Here is a 19,059-nt window from a genome sequence, read left to right as displayed (position 1 = left end):
AAAGACGAAACCGAAGAAAGTCTTGTTTACGCGCCTCTGAGCGCGATCTTTTTCATACGTGAAAAGACACGAAACATTTCGCGAAGCTCGAGAAGCAAGAAAACGTGCGCGAACAAGGCGAGCAAATCTGGCGGCCAAAGGGGAACATGTTTTACACGTAGGTGCGGGACAAGGCGCGCGAATGAAGCGAAGTTCCGGTTTCATCCGGGAAAGCAAGCAGACAAGACAATGGTACAATCGTACAACCAGCAGCACCAATCGTGCTTTTCACGCGGTACTAGATATGCAACGGCCGCTATAATGTTACCGAATGCCACGAACAATGTCGAGAAAAATAAGCAAGTACGCAGCAGGTGCACACGTATAGGTCGTGATCGAAGACCGGCGCGCGTTGGGAGGCGCGTTTCTACTAAGTCGCGACAATAACGCCAAGAGTAGTAACTTTTCTACAAAGCACAAATCACATCGAGCGTAACTTTCAGTAATGTGACCCACTAAACAGAGAAGTGGGGGTTCACATAGATCATTGAGTTTCATACAACAATTACACAGATCCCGGATTACGGCAACTTCGGCTGCAGGACCGTCGGCCGACTCCGCTGTGTCGCCCGACATAACGGTGCACGGCGAGAAAAAGCAGACGAAAACAAAGAGCAAAACGGAAACCGGAGCAAGCGGGCAATCAATGCACGCCGAGGCGGCGTCGTGCAAAGCGGCGGCCGCTCGGTGCCCCGTCGGGATCGTGCCCAGCGTAGCGTGTAGAGAAAACAACGCCCTTTCCCGATAAATTCATCCGTCTCGCGTCGGGTCCACCCCGCCGCACACAGACAGCATATCGCGGTGCGTGCTGGTGAGTGGCACACCGCGCCGACTCCGTGTGTATGTCGTCGTCGACAGGGAGCGATCCACAACGAGGGGGCAGCGACGCGGTCATCGCGGCGCCAGGTGTGACTTCGCGCCGTAGAACCGACGGTACGGTGGTGCTTCCCGCGCACGGCGCGGTGATTGTGGCCTATGTGAAATCGGAAGCGTGAAAAGCGGCGTTGTTGTGTGGAGGCGGTGCCGGTGCTACACAGCGACGATCCGAGACGACAACATGGTGCTTCGAAAGTCCGAGTACCGCAAGAACTACAAGTGGTTCTCGCCCGACAAACGCAACGCCCTGTGGTTGGAGAACGCGCTGTACCGCGCCGAGAGGCGCCAGCGCGAGTATGGCCACGAACCGCTGGGCGACGAGGCGGACAGCGGCTACGAGGTGGGAGACTCCGAGTCCGAGGAGTGCGGCTTACCACCGACGAAGCTGAGGCAGCGCCGGTTGCAGCTCATCGCGGCTGCCACGGCAAAGCCCGCCGAAGACGACGTTGACGACGGCCGCCACCGAAAATCCACGACGCCGCAGTCGCCGCAAGCAGCTCCCCGTCGTCGACCGGCGGAGAAGATCGACGCACGCTCGCTCGGTATGTGCGCCGATCGAGGCGCACTTCGGGCCTCGCACACGTGTCGGCGGCGCTGAACGAAACCTCCTATAGTTTATTAGCTAATACGAGTCTCAAACGCGTCGGCCAGCGAAAGGTGCACGTATACACACGTGCGCAACTGCAAGAAACGCTGCAGCCAACCAAACGCGCGCGCGTGGTCTGCGAAACGTTCTCGGTGCATGACTGCGCTACGGCACGTCGGACGTAAAGATTCTATGACGACCCACCCTCAATGCGATCGAACACGTCGCGAGCGTTTAAAAGACCCCTCCTTGGCAGGCACTTAGAACGAATTGACGCGCCGAAAGAGCTTCACGTCGTCTTGGAGGCGTCGTCTGCTACAAGGCCTCCGAAAGTGACGCGAAGGCGGCACGACACAAGCCAAGGCGGACGAGTTAAAAAAGAAAGACGGGGGGAAAATAGAAACGCAATCGCGGAATCTTCGCGCTCGTAAAACAAAAAGCAAGCCTAACAACAACAAAAAAGAAACCTCTCTAGCGAATTAATGCTCGTACGAACAGCTCGAACGCGGACGAAACGAAACAAAACTCGGTGCTCGTGCATGTCGACGTACCGTAGTGCTCCAGCGCTCGAAGGACGGTCGTCCATGGGCGGGAATGCCGTAACGCGTCGCGGGGCCGCTCACGATGCTTGCGGCGGTGCCGTTCATGCTGCCTTGCACGAGCGCACGCGGCGACTTGCGACCGACACTGGACGAGGACTCCCGACGTTTGAACGAGCTTGCTTGGCTGTACGCACGCTGCCATCGAAATGTGAGTTTTCCCCTTTCCCCGCGTCTCCCCCTCCCTTTCGGAAGCCTTCGAGCGTACGCGACACGTTAAGATGCGATGGAGATGAACGAGTGGGAGAGAGAGGAAGTCGGACAATCGAGAGATTGTTTGTTTTCCCAGCGGCGCTCTTCCTTTTTTTTGCTTCTTTCCGACGTCATCCGACGAAAGTGTGTCGTCCGCAAAAGAAGAAAGAAAGACGCCCGTCGTCTGCTAGCCACAACGTCGCGTGGCTCGCGACGCCGGCGTCACCGGCGTCACCGACGCGATAAAGGGCACAATTAACGTGCTGGCAGTCCCCAAGTGTGTGAATCTTATCTACGCTGAGGCCACACCCAGTGCTGGTGCGAGTGGCCGATATCGGTGCGCTCTTGTGCAATTACACGAATTTGATAAGGAGCAAAACAAGTGGATGTCCTTCGCAGATTTATTCACTGCCGTCGTGTCTCCTCCGCAGCACCTTCCGACAAGCACGTCGTCACGCAGACCGTGCGGCCTGCCAAGAGAGATATCGCCGTGCAGACTGTGCTGGCCGACATCATGAGGCTGCCCCGAGTCACTCAGGACCACAAACGACGAACTCGTGAGTCAAAATTGACCAATACTAGTCTGTGTTCGAGCTCCACAAACCCTCGGTACATGTACGAGGCTTTTCAACTATTAACTGCTGTGGTGCAGGTGTGCTATAACAATACTCAAAGTAGCAGATGCTTTGCATGTCTAACGCAAATGTAAGTGGTTTAACGCAGCTGCAAATGCAATGTTAGACAAGGGAGAGTACAGTGCAAAGGTTTCTTACAGCTTTAGCAAGGATTCGTTTGCATATCGCCAAAGAAGTACAACTAATGTTGTCATGTGCGTTACGTACAGCAAAACTACACACGCACAAAGGCGTACAAAAGGGGCAGACAATTCGTTTTTCAGTGCCGCAAGTGATACTGCACAATATAGGGACATCTTGCTACTTCGCAAGTCTATCAGGCTTTAAGTCTTCCATCAACTAACATACGACACCAAGGATTGCGACCACATTTTTTGAACAAAACCCTTGAACTTTGTTTTGGTACAGCTCTCTTCACATTTCCAGAGAAGCTGCCAAATTTTCATATCACGTTGCAAGCTTTTGCCCGAAATTATTACCAAAATGCAGACCCGCATAAACACTGCCTGTCAAGCTCGAGGAACTACACTAGTAAAGTATATTTTTATTTATTTATTTCAGAATCCCACATTCGCTCAAAAGCATTGTAGCGGGAGAGATGCAATTATATTTGCGATATTTTCATAAAACAATAATGGCAGCATTTTTTGACTATCTAGAATAACACAAGGACACATGAGAGAGCATATTATTATAATGCCTTTAGCTTGAAAATCATCTAAAAGCTTCAAGCCAATGGAACAAGAAAAGAAGTTCGGAGATAAATACTGTTCAGTGCTTTGTGCCCTTGAAATTCTGTGTCACACTAGAAGTCAAGTCCTTGGATCATTACACTATGCTGCTCTGTTGTCACTGTTAACCAAAACAAAGTCAACCATTGTAACAAAAGCATAAACTTTTGACGGTATTGGTGAATGTTTGTACCGCTACTGTGCTATCTAACTATGCTTCGAATGAAATCAGGTGAATCAGCTTCAAGCACAATTCCCGCTTCTATAGGTCTCGTACTATGTCACCGTCAAACAGGCGATTGTCTGGAAATCGTAGGGTTTCATCACGTCTCAAATGGCCCGAGAATGTATGCCTCATTGTCTAACACCTCCGCATTCTATTTCCACGGATATCGTGCCACTGATATTGGGACTGACAGGCTCAAAGAAAGACAAAAAAAAAAAAAATACATTCTGAACTTTACCTAGCATTCCGGTCACGCAAAGTGCAGTCTAGCAACTAGTACATGAATAATAATTTTAAAAAATGTGTGCGTGTGTTTGTGTGTGTGGGGGGGGATCACAGGTCTGCAAATCATTAACATTAACCTTGCTTGCAGTGACCATATTGTTCGTTGTAGTGGCAGTGAAAACCAAACACTACCACAACATTTAGCTAACGATATAACTTTTTATTCGGCTAGCTATATTATTAATAATGTAATATGTCGCCGTCGAACAGTGATTGTTTGGGAACGGTAGGGTTTTATCATGTCTCAAATGGCCCGAGAATCCTAAGGATCCTTTTAATAAAGTTCTTCGTATCCGTATTCGGCTAACTTAGTAAGATCTTGATCAGGGCTAGTTGGTTCATACTTAGAACTGAGGTTTAAACAGCGCAAAAGAGACAAGGACACAAGGAAACAAATACCACAGACAAGCGCTGACTGTGAACTGGAAGCTTATTTGAAATTCATCAGACATGTATACCTTTTTTCAGCATAGGCATGCGCACATCAGTCGCAAAAACATCTGCTAATCAGCAACATTATAATCTTTCATCCAAAAATGCTATTTATTTTCCCGACAAGGCAAGAGAGGTAGTGCTTACACATTTATCTCCTTCCTTTCTAATGTGATAAGCCTCTACTATTTCCCTTTCCCTCTTACCCTTTCCTTTCCCTATGAATTTTGTCTTTTCAAATATGGGGCTGCAGTGACACTTGTTACAGCGTGTCCGGCTAAATGACTCCCATAGCTATTCTTTACGTTACTGCTGTGTTGACGAGCTCTTTCATTGAAGCACTGTCCCGTTTGACCTATATAAGATTTTCCACAGCTGAGCAGTATCTGATAGACAACGTTGCCCCTGCACTCAGTGCAGAAAGTGCATTAGAAAGGAAGGACATAAATGTGTAAGCACTCCCTCTCTTGCCTTGTCAGGAAAAGAAATAACATTTTTGGATGAAAGATTATAATGTTGCTGATTTGCAGATGTTTTTGCGACTGGTGTGCGCATGCCAACACTGGAAAAGGTACAAATGTCCGGTGAAATTCAAATAAACTTCCAGTTGGCTGTCAGTGCTTGTCTGTAGGATTTGTTTTCTTGCGTCCTTGTCTTTTTCACGCTTTTTAAACCTCAGTTCTCGGCTGATTTGTTACCGGAAAGACAAGCAACGCTCAAACCGCAACAATATATGGCGCACACAGTGATAAAATCTACTCTTGCGGGTAAAGTGTGTCCACTGTCATAAATGTCTCGTTGTAAATTCCACAGCAATTGCTAGCGCTCGTGTACATTCGGGAATGTGTACAACGCTAATTTGCAATGACCACAATGAGCTCCTTTGCTATATGGAATTGGTGACAACATGCAAGAAATACTTCACACAGCAGGCGTGTTCCCCAATGAGCGATAGCCTGATAACAGCGATAATCCGGTGTAAACCACCACCGGCACAAAACTAAGACGATGATGCGCGGCAATATTTCAACAGTCTAGGCAGCTAATACAATGTATAATATACTGTACGAAAAAGTCAGTGCAACTGAAGTGCTCAATATTCACACGGTGTGGTGAGCACAGCAATGACAACGCTTATCAATGTGATGAAAAAGATTATGCAGGGTGTGTAGGCTATTTTGGCTGCTGCCCGATACTTTGAAAATAAACTGTACATACATATTCATTTCTCACCTGCAACATTTTGATAAACGTGCGAGATATCATTCCACCATACCTCTCCACCAAGTGATCATAAAAAGGATACAAAACGAAAAAAAAAGTGGAAGCTGTCTAGTAACTGCAGGGAAGGGCAAATTTATGTAGATATTTATGTATATACTCTCCCCTACAAATTCCATACTACTTAATTAAAAACAACATAACCAGTTCTCCCCCACACTTTTCTTGGCTTCAGTGTCGCTTGCCTGTGTGCGATGAGAAGCCCAACAAACAAAGACACAAAGGAAAACATAGGGGAAATTACTTGTACATACTAATTGAATTAAAGAAATTATAAATTAATGGTAAAGAAAGCGGATGAAAAAACAACTTGTCGCAGGGGAGGAACAATCCGACGTCTACGCATTACACATGCGATGTGCGTAATGTGAATACGTAGGATCGTTCCCCACCTGCGGCAAGTTTTTTCATCCACTTTCATTGCCATTAATTTATAATTTCTTTAATTCAATTAGTAAGCACAAGTAATTTCTCCTATGTTTTCGTTGGCGTCTTTGTTTGTTGGCATCTCATGATATGATTAATAAGAATTGGGCACCTCGGTTAACCCCTTTTCTTCTCGTTCTTGCCTGCATGTGGTAGCTTATAGCTATTTCAGCGAGTACAGTATCCCTTTCAAGCTTGAGAGCAATCCCGAAAGCCTTTCTCTAGAGGAGACGCATCAGTTCTAGTGCCTTCTTTTGCATGGTGACACTCGCAGCATGCTATCTGGACTAATTTGAAGCAGCAGTACACGTATCCTGCAGGCATAGTATAGGCACAAAACATGAGAACTTCCGTATTGGAGCACGCTACATAGCTTAGGGAGCCAGACTCTAGCAGCTTACAGCAATCATTCACACTCAGTGAGTAGTCCCAAGAATGCAAACAAACTGCTTATTTGTTCATAATGCTTTATGAACATCACAAACAACGCTTCATACACTTTTAAGCCAAAATTACACCCTTTTGCCACAACAATAATCGTCATCTGTCTTGTCCATATTTCCTTTCTTTTAATGCGGCGAGCCTGGCACTTCCAAGCCACGAACGGCATGCCCGTTATCAGCATGACAGAGCATTCTCGACAGGAAAGTAGCAAGTGCAGTGTTTTCAAGGAAGGAAACGCGAGCAAAACAGATGACGATTATTGTTGTGTGGCAACTACACGCCCCAAAGGGTGTACATTTGCTAAAGAGTGTAGAGTGCAACGTAATGACTGAAGCTTGCTAATGTTATGAATACTAGGAGGTGAACATTGCTCTGCTTCAGTTGTCAAAATGGTCTGTTCACTATTTTAAAAGTATTTTATATCTGAATTGCTTCTGGCGCTATTCGATTTGCATTCAATTGGGTCTCAAGCTTTAGCATTCACCCACCCTTGTATGCCTGTTGTCCTTCTCGTTCCGTGTCAAGAATCCCCGTTAGAGCCAAGCACAACGACCTCGTGTTTCCTCTTCTGCTGCTCTCCAGGTAGCAGATACCGCGGAAGTCCCAGGAAGGAACCAGAACACTGTCGGCACTGCTTTGCCCTGTGGGGCGCCCCCTTCGAGAACTTTGGCTGGGCAGACGATGTCGACACGATAGGGACAAAACAGACGTTCAACGTGGCCGCCTCGACCAATGAGGTGAGCGCTAACTCCCATCGAGCGTTTGTAGTTTGTGCGAAACATCGCAGGAAGTTTGTGTATCTGTATGCTTAACCATTCATGGTCGTCACCAAAAACTGAACGAGCCCACAATGACGAAGTACTAACATGCTTGTCAACATTGTTATGTGCCTCAATGTATCTAGGATAAGTGATGCTGTGTTAAGAAAGATGAAGCAGACTAGTGGAAGCGTTCCAGTAAATAAACAGAAATGCCCAAGAAAATGGAACGGATAATGGCTGACACAGTAGCTTAAAGGGAAGCTGAAAGCTTTTCCAGAAGAAATGAGTGAAGAGCAGTACGCCGTGGTTTTCAACCCTCTGAATTCAAATATCGCATCGAAATTGAGCGAAAGAAAGCGCAAACATATATTATTTCGACGAAAAGTGCAGCGGCAGACACGCCCAGCTCGCGCGCCTCGTTTCTGCCTGTGATTGGTAGGGCGCCTCGTGACGTCAACAATGGTGTTCGTCCGGACCGACTGCTGCCGCTACACACGAATCACGGTGCGAAGTGGTTTGGTGGTGTTTTGCTGAGACGGTCACGGAAATTTTCGAGCTTGCATTTCTCTGAGGAGTTCGGCGTTAAGTCCAAACTCTACGAGAGCGATTTTGTGTGCGACGGTGACGGGCGACGGCTTCGAGCGACAAAACGGGCTGTCGCTTGAACAAATCGCTCGGTGTTGTCGCTCGATCGCTCGTTTCTAGAAATCTAGAACTCGTCGCCCGCAAATGCTATGAGCAACTAGCCAATTGTGCGAAGCCGAAACTGGATGTACATAACTCAAATACTACTGTTTGTCGCACGGAATGAGCAAACTATTGAATTTTACACGTGCAAGAATAAGAACCTAATGCAAGACCTTTAGAAATATTTTATGCTCCTTCTTCAGTAAAATACATCCACTTAAATTGATGAAGCATGCGTCACGCTAGTTTCGGCGCGTATATTGCTGCCCTCATACCGGGAAGTCATCGCTCGCGTGGAGTTCGGCTTGCAGACGACGAGTGAACGCAACAGCCATCGCCTCGCTTGTAGCGCTGTCGCGTGCAAGATCACTTGTAAGGGGTTTATACTTGTACATACTACACGTACGTGCATACTTGTACATACTACATGTACGAGCCGATTGCGAAGAGCCGGCCTCTCCAAGAAGCAAAAAATACTGGTGCAAGCACTGCTTTCTACGCGAACGAAGGCGAAGTGTTAGCATCTCCTTGTGTTGGAAATGTTCTTTGGCGAGTATGTTTTTTGCTAAACTGCATTGAGCGTTCCAGTGTGTACGTTTCCGGGCAAACAACTGTAGTGTTATGTTCCTGCATGCCTCCTCGTAGAACGTAAGCGGTGATGCGATTTTCAGCATTTGTGCGCTGCCCCACAGCTGTCGGCAATCTACACAGACGGTTTAAACGCGGGAAAAGTTTACTGGCTGTTGTAGCACGTGTAGTATAGAACCTTCATCAGCGCGCCATCCGCACGCTACTCGTAACTGGCGAATTCCGTCGGCTACGTGAGATGGTCGGTTTCTTATGTGTGTGTGAAGGGGGAGCGCAGCGTCTTGGCGTGAGCAGGCTTTCCAACACATGCTAACTTTACGCTTGCACTGTGTTATGGTAGCTGCATGCAGGCTGCTTCACAACACACGTGCGAATAGAAAATTTGCGGCACTTGGCGATGAAACATGCGTCAAGGGTGGGCGATAAACATGCACCTTCCGTTCAGCATGCTAACTATCTTTTTTTTAGGGGAACCCAAAGCACGCATTATTGATTAACTCCGGTAGTAATCATCATGGAAGTGGTTAGAGCACAACACTGTTGTTTTAGGGTGCTTGAACTTGTTTCGCTTCACAGCAGCCTCCCACTTAGCTGAAAGCTTCTTGTCTTGCAGGAACTAATGGAACATTGAAACATCGTCGCGGCCGCTGGTGTTCGTGCAAGTGTAGGCTGCACAGAACGCCGGCATGATCGGCCTACAAGTTCAATTGATGCTGCGCACGTCAACTACCACTCCTACATACACACAAATAAAGGAATGTAGGATCGAGCGAAGCTGATTAGGACGGCATGCACGCAGAAATAAGCCCGGTCAGGCACGGTCACGGAGACTGTGAAGGAGTGGAAAACCAGTGTTGACGTCACTAAGCCGTGGCTTCCGGTCTCCGCTCGCATCGTCAGCGTCAGCAGCAGTGCGTGGCGCTCGACAGGGGCGGAGCTACAGCGCAATTTTAACCGACGATTGCGTCGCTCCTAAGTGAAAAATCCCCGCCAAAATTTTACCTTCATGGTTTATAAGGTTCCCGCATCCGTATATGAGCGTCTTATTGAATTCGACAGACTCTTCAGCTTCCCTTTAATTTACAAAGCATTCGAGGCATAATAAAGAAGATGCAAGTTCAGCTCCCAATGTGGCAAGTTGTCTTTCTATCCACTTTCATGTTCCTTTACCTTATTATTCCTAACATTTCAACTGAACATGACAAATACACTTCCTCTATGCTTTCTCTGGCTTTATATTGTCTGTTATACTTCATATAGTTGCGAGTGTGCACGAACTTTGTATGAAAGCTTTCTTTTTTACTTGTTTTTTTTTTTCCTAGTCTTTAAAACATTCAATGCAAGAATATGAACTTCTGAAGAATTTGTAACAGTATCAGTGTCCCATGTTATTGTGAACGTTTCAAGTACCAAGTGGGGGCGAGTGTTACATGCAAATTTTGCCTTGCAGTGTCGCTTTACAGCGATGCAGAGTGCACTGCCGTAAAGCCACTCTACCAAGGCAGTTAAAGGATTACAGACTCGCATTTATTTTTGAGTTCTTGCACATAGACAGATAACACTTAGCTATTATGATAGAGAAGCTGTATCAATTTATATGTTAAAGGTAATCTCAAAATGCGGGACATGGAGCCGTCGGCACTATCTTGACGTCATAACACAGAGCAATATTTGCTGTCGTGGAGCAGTAAAGCGATGTGTGATGGCGTTGCTCAATAAAAGATAAACAAGAACACTGTGCATGCTTCTTCACGCTGTGATCCTGTTTGGCAGCTGCAACGATCGCAGAAATGGTGCAAGCCAGCGTATCATGACACATCCACCTCCTCGTTACCAAAACTGGTTCATAGAAGCAAGTACAGTTAAAACTTGATTTAACGAAGTGGTGACCATGCACGAATTACTTCATCAAATCGGAAAGTTTAGAAAATCAAGTAAGGAATTTTTCGATCCTTCAAAAACTAAAATTGCAACATAGCGGCACCCAAAGGTACCGCAGCATTGCACTTGCCACTAAACCACGCCTGCGCGTGTAAAAAGTCTGCGATGGGGAAAAAATACCGTCGCTGCTGGCACCATCTTGTATGTAAGAACACTAGCGACTGCAGAGTCCGTTTTTCTGTGCGTGGGTGCATTGCACAGCCTCATCAAAATAAAGCTAGGGCCATGATTAGTGGGCCTATATGTTTTAACACGTTAACATTAAAGCACACGCTCAAAGAAAAGTCCACCTGTGCCACAATTAGAAAGAAATCACAGCTTTTCTTATCCTCGTTTACTTCTGGGAAAGCTTCGTTAACTCGGCTTTAATGCAAGCTCGTTTCGTTAATTTGGGTTGATGACAACATTGAACCTTATGGGTACTTGCCGGGGAATGGAAATTTCTTTGTTAGTTCGGGAACTTCGTAAAATTTGTTATACCGAATTTTAGCTGTATCATATTAAATTAAATAGGCCATTCTGAGGCTTGTAAGGATTTAGTATTGGGAAAAGAAGTAAAAAAAAAAAGTGTGCAGAAGTCATCAACGATCAAATTGTCAATGTAAGCGAATCGCCCAAATGGGCGAACGAATGAGCGAGCAACAGACCCCCCAACTCGTTTGCACGAGAGCTCAGACACTTGTGCACTTTCACCACAACTGGCATTACTGGGCTCACAAATCCAGTTCATTCATTTCACTTTGCCTTAATTACAGGCAGAACCACAACACCAGAAAATGCATGCTGGTCAGGAGGTTGCACGTTGAACAGGCAGCGTGTGCAAAAAATTGGCTGTGGCGATCGAAAACCGGACAAGTGGCAGCCCCATGTGCCCAATATATCCAGAGGCAGGTTACACGTGCAAAAGTATCACTTGCTTTGAAGACCCAGGCATACTAAACGTGTAATATGTTCCGTGCTGGGCAGAGTTATCCAAGCGCGACCTGCTCCCACCATTTGAATTTACTTGCGTTTATTGCCTGGTTCATATGTGTGTCCTTCTCATCTTTGTGCATATAGTATGATGAAGCCCGTCTTTCACTGTTGTATCTCTATTGGTGCGTTATATGATGTACGTGTTTTCTTCATCTGTACGCCTTTTCGTGTTTTCAACAGGCATGTATATGTCGGGACTCAGTATAGTGTAATGGTGCAAAGGCTACACAGGCTTCTTCAACTGCTCACATGTGGAACCAATAGATGGTGTGCCGCATGTGAAAGACAGTTATGTAGGTACGTGCCATGTAACTCGACGTACATTTGCGTCTCATAACTTTCTGTCGCAAAATATGACGTACTTTCTATGTGACATGGTTAGGAGATCTGAACCTATTTATTACCGAATTGGTACAGTGACATGCTTTTGCAGCTAGAGCATCACTTGCGCTCGAAACCAAAACACAGTATGTTGGCTCTACAGGTAGCACTAATGTGCACAAGTCACTTGATGTAAACTTGCGTCCACAAGTTGTAGTTGTGACATATGAAGTAGATGATCGGTAGAAAATGTTACAGATCAAAAACAACTGCCCTATGAAAGGTGCGAAGGGAGGCCTCTGTAAATGCACTACTTGCTTAGCTCCTGCAGTGTTGCCTGCAATGTATCAAACTGAGTATGGTATATACAGACTTCGTTTACTCTACATTTCACAAACCTGCAACCTTCCTTTTTATCTCGCAGTATTTTTATTATTTTTACTCTTACGCAAAACGGAGTAGCCATCAGCACTATAGGTTGACCAGATCTCTTTCTTTTATTTTCATTTCAATAAGAAAAAAATTAGGCCACACACACACACACACACACACACACATTCTCCAGCTGCTCATTGTGTCCGAACACTCCTTTCGCACACCACCGCAGGTGTATCCCTCGGCCCAGGCGGCTGCGAGAACACGGCAGCGGTCACCAACTCCGCCACCGCCAATGCAGCGCAAAACCTTCCGGTCAGCCCGTCCACACTCGGCGCCCCCCAAGGACCGGCGCCTCTGGATCTCGGAGTACAGAGAACAGTACCGATGAGGTCGCTTTCTCCAGCAGCCATACGATAGTCAAGGGATGGCATGCAGCTGTGCATGCTGTCTGCTAAGCCAAAGATGCACAACGACTGCCATATCCCTGTGGGGCCCATAAGTCAGCTAGCCAGACTGGTTCAGCAGTGCCCACGCCCTACAGACCTGCTGGTAGTCGAGCAGAGTGCCTATTGGGGCAGCTCAGTAAGCAACTATGCAGATAACTCACGCACATGTCAAGCATGCTTGCCTCTTGGGCTTGCAGCTAGCACACATATCAGGGAGAGTTAGGGAGCTGTGGTCATGGTATTATGCAACTTCGCCACAAGAGGCCACCTAGCAACCAGGATAGCCGTTCAGTTCTCAGGTACTAGTCCCAGGTGTTAGACAAAGCCAAGCTACCACACTTAAGCGATGCACAGATTTCTGTCACAACAGGGTTCTCATATACATGCTTTCATCACTTAGAGCAGCCTCTAGATCTGGAATTGGAGTCTCTGGAACTGGTCTCATACCTGTGATGATGTCAGCGGACAGTGGACAAGTTAATTCAATAGTGCAAAGGTTCTACTGAGGTAACAAATATAACTGTTGAAAAAACTGTCACCAAGCTGAGCTACCTATGTTCTACAGTGCAGGTTACTTAAAGGATTGCCATAGGCTGCATTGTAGGTAATCAGCCTTCATATGAAGCAAATGGAAATTCACCTGCTATGCATGCTGAAGGTTTTGATGACCTAAAACACCACATTTTATGTCAAGTTGCTAAGCTCGCAGCACTGACAACATATGGCCTTGTTCCGGTTCATCTGTGGTGGGTGCGCATCAGAAAAAGAAAGATACTGTTTAGTAGGCTGCAACGGTTCCATGGGGGTTCACACAAGAAACCAAGCTCTGTCCAATATTGCACTTTGGTGATGGGCACAGCATAAGCATGCAGTATATTTTACTGCACCTTACTCCAGGTAGAGGTGACGAAATGCACTGTGACATGTTTAGTTCCATTCACGCTCACATCCAACCACAGTTGGGATAAGACAGGTGTTGCTTCAAGGACGCATCTCGTGCAATTTTACGACACCAATGACACACGTCAATGAGTGGATGCAACCAGAACTATGCCAAACATTCCAGAAAGCACCGTCTCATCAGTACTATGCAGAAGCCGACGAGGAGTACGATGCCGTTTTCTGCACGGGCTCCCGGTTAGAGGGAGTGGTTGTCGCATGCTAAGCGCATCACTGCCAGAATGCCATCATACCTTGCCTACCACTACTGTATACTCTAGTAGTTAGTCAAAGGAAACTTTTTTACATATACTTACAGAGCCACGTGTGTGTGCAGATGCACTTTTCACTTTACACCAGTCTCCTAGATAGATGGCAACCGCAGTGTACAAACGTGTATGCTGCACAAGCCCAAGCTTTCGGCTAACTTCACTGCCAGGGTTTACCGAGAGGCAGAATGAGTTCAAAGGAGGTAAAACAAAGGCACGGCTACTTTTTGCATATGCGTTCACACAAAGCTTTTTGATTCTAAGCACCGCAAGTCTTGCACATAAACAAGTCCCAGAGCAAGATGTCACTAGGATTCAGTAAGACTGCTGTCACATTCATTGCAGACAAACAAACAAAAAAAACTCTACAGGCATGAATTTTCGATGCAGGCAAGTTTAATAGGCCTTGCTTCCAAAAGTTCGTCTGTAATGACAGTTATCCGAAGTGTCGAACAATAAATAGGGTGTCAACGTGGATGCTAAGCTTCTTGCCTGTTTGTTTCCAAATGCGCAGCTCACCTACACAACACCCGATAGAGATAAGGTACCTTGGATAAACTTAGCTTATGTATGCTGCCATATTTTTCACTAGCCTCTTAACAGGAGTTTTATAGTCAAGCTCAGTCTTCTGTCAGTGAAAACACTCCCGAGTCACTGTTGCTGCTAAAGAAATCAAAGCACATGTTCAAAGAAGGCTTGAAGATGACATGCTAGCTGGAATTAAATTTCAAATCTGTCTTTTGTCTTTGCCTTGAAAGTGCGGTTACGGTATGAAAATGACTCATTAAAGCAGGATCAGCACGCTGAAATGCAAATCACCATCTCCACGGCGTTTTATTGGCCACTTCAGTTTCATCTTGCTGTGCTGTCATTGCCCTTCATGCAAGCTTCAGTACAAGTGAGTCACCACACACGTAGTAAACGTGCGCACAGGAATTAGGTGGAAATTATACAAGCTGCAGTTGGCAAGCCGTTTGAGGTGGCCACACGGGTTTTGCAAGTGCAAGCTTACTTGGTATTACTTTTTGGGTTCGTTGGCTGTCAACTGCAACGCATATATACTTATCTAGCTGGAAGGGGCATTCGCGGTAATCGAGGACGTATATTCGCCAAGCAAAGCTTAATTGTCTTCCCCGGGTGATAATAACTGTGCCTTTGTATCGAGCGTACGACATTCCGTGATATATAGTTCCGTGCACTGAATGTCGCAGCACGGGTTATACCGATTTCGGCGACTACGAGTCGCGAGTCACGTTTTGTCCTTTCTGCTCTTTCTTTTTTTTTCTCTCTCTCCTTCGTCTTTCGGCAGTCTGGAATTGTGCACGATAAGTATTTTTTGGACGAATAAATAAACTACGACACAGTTTGCTTGCCTTGTCTCGGGTGCTTGCATCTCCACGACAGCCGACAGATATGGAGAGTCCGTTCTGGAAGCGAGGTAAAAACATGTTGCAAGTATACACGGAAAAGACCCTCACCACGGAGCTGCATAGTAAAAAGATGCAGGAAGTAATCAAGAGTATCAAAGAAACTGAAACAAACATTGATACTAACGTGGCAAACATCACCGGCGAGAAGCTTTAAGGTAAACGGGCAAAGTGTCGCGCCTTTCTCGGCGAGCGCGGTTCAAAAATAATAATAATAATGATAATAAAGTGAAGGAAGGATACACGCGAATAAAGACGCACGGAATGCGAGATAAGCGAATTACGATCGCCGAGTAGTGATCTGAAAAGTTCGATCATTACTCGCCCAAGAACTGTCAAAAGCTGGCTCGCAAAATAGAAAACAAAAAACGCATGCCGGTGTCTGCCACGCGCAGACGATTTGGGGCTAAAGTAAACGAGGTTCCGAGGATGTGAAAACGTTGTTCGGCCACTTACCATGTTGTCGATGAAATTTCGAGTTTGCGGCAGCATTCAGAAATGATTAAACACTACGTGCAACGCAACAGGTGTCCTCCCAAGTGCGAAAATGTTTACCGTCGAGGTGCCGGCTACCAAGGCGCGCATTCCAAAACCGGCTGCGTTAATAGCGATTGTGAGGACAGATGCGGCCGTTTGCGAAACCAGCAGGAGCTACATTTGTGGCCTCCGAGATCGGAGCAGGCGCGTTTACCTTCTCGGAGGCCACAATTCCCTCCTACGTGACTGCACCAGTTCACGGCGGTTCTACAGAAGTTCAGTCCAGAAATTGTGCAGCTCGATTTCTCCGGTGCAGGCACAGCGCGGCACTCGAAGCGAATGCCAAGGTGCAGACGTTGCGTTATAAGAACAAAGAACCAACTGTGTTATGCCCGACTAACGTGCACGGAATGCGCATGTTTGAGAGGTCCTGAACTGCAGGTATGATCGGCTACTGGGGCGTAAACACGCACCACCACTTGCATGAACACATCAGACGTGCGTAAGCGGGGCTTTAATGGCGCTCGTGCCCGTCTGCTACGCTGCCGCTTCGCACCTGTACGCCTGCACGGACAGTGGAGTGGGTGCAGCAAAATCATAAACGAACGGCGGGGTGCAGCACTTCGTGAACTGGTTCTGGTGGTGCAGCCGAATCGAACGTACCTGAAAGCGCGAAGGACTCTGAGCATTTGCGGCCGACGGCATAGCGTTTCCTACAGAAACTCTATGGCCGAGGGTACTTTGGCTACTCGGCGATGGACACGATAGTCCGTGAACAATTGTCCGTTGTCAGCGCTGTTCGCCGTCGCAGAAGCCGATTCGTGGAGTGCAATATTCTCTAAATTTTATTTAGCTGTAGCGCTTGAAGCTTTTGAGATGTCTTTTGCAGAACGAGAGGGCCAGAAAATGAGGATGCAACTCGCACCAATTCGCAAAGTACATTCATTTTGCGGAATTCGAGCGTGGCCAGAATGGTGGTCCTGTAACATGGGATTCGTCGCTACAAGACCTTCGACCGATGCGGAAAAGAACGGCATGGAAGGGCCGAGGTTTTATATTTTACTATAATGCTATACCGTACCATCAAAACATCAGTGGCAGAAGTTGTCCTGCTCAGGTCGATTTATGGTACTCCACGAATCAGTTTCTCCTACGGCGAACAGCAATAACGGACATGTGTTCACGAACTATCGTGTCCAACGCCCAGTAGTGAAAGTACCATCGGCCGCAAATGCTCACGAAACAGGAGGAGTAAATTATTCTTTTAAAGGGCAATTTTTCCAAATCCAGCCGATTTTCACCACGTCGAAATTAAGCTAGCTCACAGTTCCACACAATGGCACCACTAGAGCCAAGTCTATGTTAATTCTCTGCCTCTTAAAAACACAAGCTTATTAGCCGGTTTAATTGGCTAAATGTTCGAAGACTTTATCTGTTACTTTTGCCCACGTACGTACGAGACAAAAACTCTCTTCCCCCCCCCCCCCCCCACACACACACCTCGCACTACTAGCGGGGGTCCATCCAACACCATCTTGCAAGTCGTTTGCAGCACTGTGGAAGCTGAAGGATTCCTTAGCCAATAGGATGGCCAAATGTCCCTCAGAATGTGTTCATCCAGGCTGCGGCGCCTGTGCACCGCCACAGTAATGTATGCGCCAAGGTCCTAACATACGTCACATATTGCTTGCTTGCTTTTTGCATACCAAGCAAAAACTTAACTCCATCAATAATTACGCAAACAGTTACGCCCAAGGCCTTTGTACGCCTCATACCTTTGGCAGTGCTGCAAATTGCTAGCGAGATCCTACAATGCAGGTGCAATTCCACAGTTATGCGTTTTAGGCATCTGCACATACCTTTAAGCACAATAGTTAATGGACACAGTTCCAGCAATGCACGTGAATTTTACTTGGGGTATTTATACCCAATACCAGCTAATGTCGCTGTGTTGACAGAGTTTACCACAGCCTTTGGGCTCGCCAAACTAGAAGCCAGACTTGCACATAATTACTCGTTATCAATAAATTTTTGGCCAGCTTTGCAATTTATCAATTTCTCTTTCTACCCCTGTAAGACTCGCTATATTTCACAACTTTTTTTTGACATAACCAGCTACTCTACTGAGAGGAAAAACTGCAAGAGGCAACGCAGCTTTGAGCACGGCCACAGTAGTGCGCCGTGCAGCAGTTCTGTGGATGAGCATGTTCAGACCGTCAAACGTATCTGCTCATTACGTTTCTTCGGCTCTGCCAGATTTTGGCCGATGAATCGAACTGGCGCTCCCATGGCTTGACGGCAGGTAATCACAGACGTGCGGTACTTCAGGTTTTCATTGGCCCAATCGGCAATGCCTTTTCAGAGTCCCAGAAGCAATGAAAAGCTACGCTTTCTTGAAGGCCCAGTTGCAAGCATTGCACCATTGAGTAACCAAAATCTCATGTGCAAGGCGTTCATTATAACATTGCCCGTTCTTACAGTGTGCGCATCCAGCTACTTTTCACTGCTATTGCCGATGCCTTCACAAGAGGCAGGATGACTGGTGAAAATTTTGAAAAGCAAGTGTTAACGAATGTAGACAATGTGGGAAATGCTCCAGAGGAAGCAGTAAAGGAGCCACACCGGCTTGTTCTATTCAACATGTCTTGTGCAATGTTAAGGGTTGGCAGGAAAGTGACGCCGGAGTAATCAATCGCATTTTTAGCAATTTCATTACTTTCACGAGGCAGTAATCGGTGTTGCAATGAGTAAAATTTTTGCTGAAGTACTTGAATTGTAATCGGTTACTGTTTTTTGTTGAAACGTGTGCAAGTATACTAGAAGCAGACCAACCACAATCAAGAGTCGACACTGCATCAAGGAGCTGAAATACAATGTTTTCTTTTATCTCTCCAGGAAGTGTCTTGCACAATACCGAGTGGCTGAAAGTACCAGACTACCCCACTAGTAATCGTTACATAGCAAGCTATGAAGCATTCATTAAAAGCTCAAATTAGGCATTAGGAACAGACAAGTAGTTTCTTCGTTGTTGCAGCTTAAGGTGGCATTAGGGCAAGGAATCCATCAAGCCCATCAACGAATATGTCCGGTAGTAGGAA

The 19,059-nt window shown here is 46.6% G+C and overlaps 2 protein-coding genes across 4 annotated transcripts in view; one reads left to right on the top strand and one right to left on the bottom strand.

The window, feature by feature from the left end:
• UGP (UDP-glucose pyrophosphorylase) overlaps positions 1-16,091 on the bottom strand; it is an 83,724-nt gene extending 67,633 nt beyond the window's left edge. The window contains exons 1-2 of one of the 3 annotated variants that reach the window (XM_075698848.1): positions 15,941-16,091; positions 15,431-15,484 (exon numbers count right to left, since the gene is read on the bottom strand). In XM_075698848.1, coding sequence (XP_075554963.1) covers positions 15,431-15,484; positions 15,941-15,976 — 90 coding nt within the window. In that variant the 5' untranslated portion in view covers positions 15,977-16,091. Of the gene's footprint in view, positions 1-1,289; positions 1,430-2,052; positions 2,234-15,430; positions 15,485-15,940 lie in introns of those variants that run through there. The other 2 variants (XM_075698847.1, XM_075698851.1) reach the window with 2 other exon arrangements.
• Positions 646-15,425, top strand: LOC142587681 (uncharacterized). Its single transcript, XM_075698852.1, has 4 exons — positions 646-1,457; positions 2,724-2,849; positions 7,335-7,489; positions 12,633-15,425. Exons 1-4 carry the CDS (start codon positions 1,097-1,099, stop codon positions 12,789-12,791), a joined length of 801 nt encoding a protein of 266 aa, XP_075554967.1. The 5' UTR covers positions 646-1,096; the 3' UTR covers positions 12,792-15,425.
• Positions 16,092-19,059: the final 2,968 nt, after the last annotated feature.

Source organism: Dermacentor variabilis, chromosome 7, assembly GCF_050947875.1.
Source record: "Dermacentor variabilis isolate Ectoservices chromosome 7, ASM5094787v1, whole genome shotgun sequence".
Lineage (NCBI taxonomy): Eukaryota > Metazoa > Arthropoda > Arachnida > Ixodida > Ixodidae > Dermacentor > Dermacentor variabilis.
The sequence above is the reverse complement of the archived record's forward strand: the minus strand, read 5'-3'. Positions and strand labels throughout refer to the sequence as shown.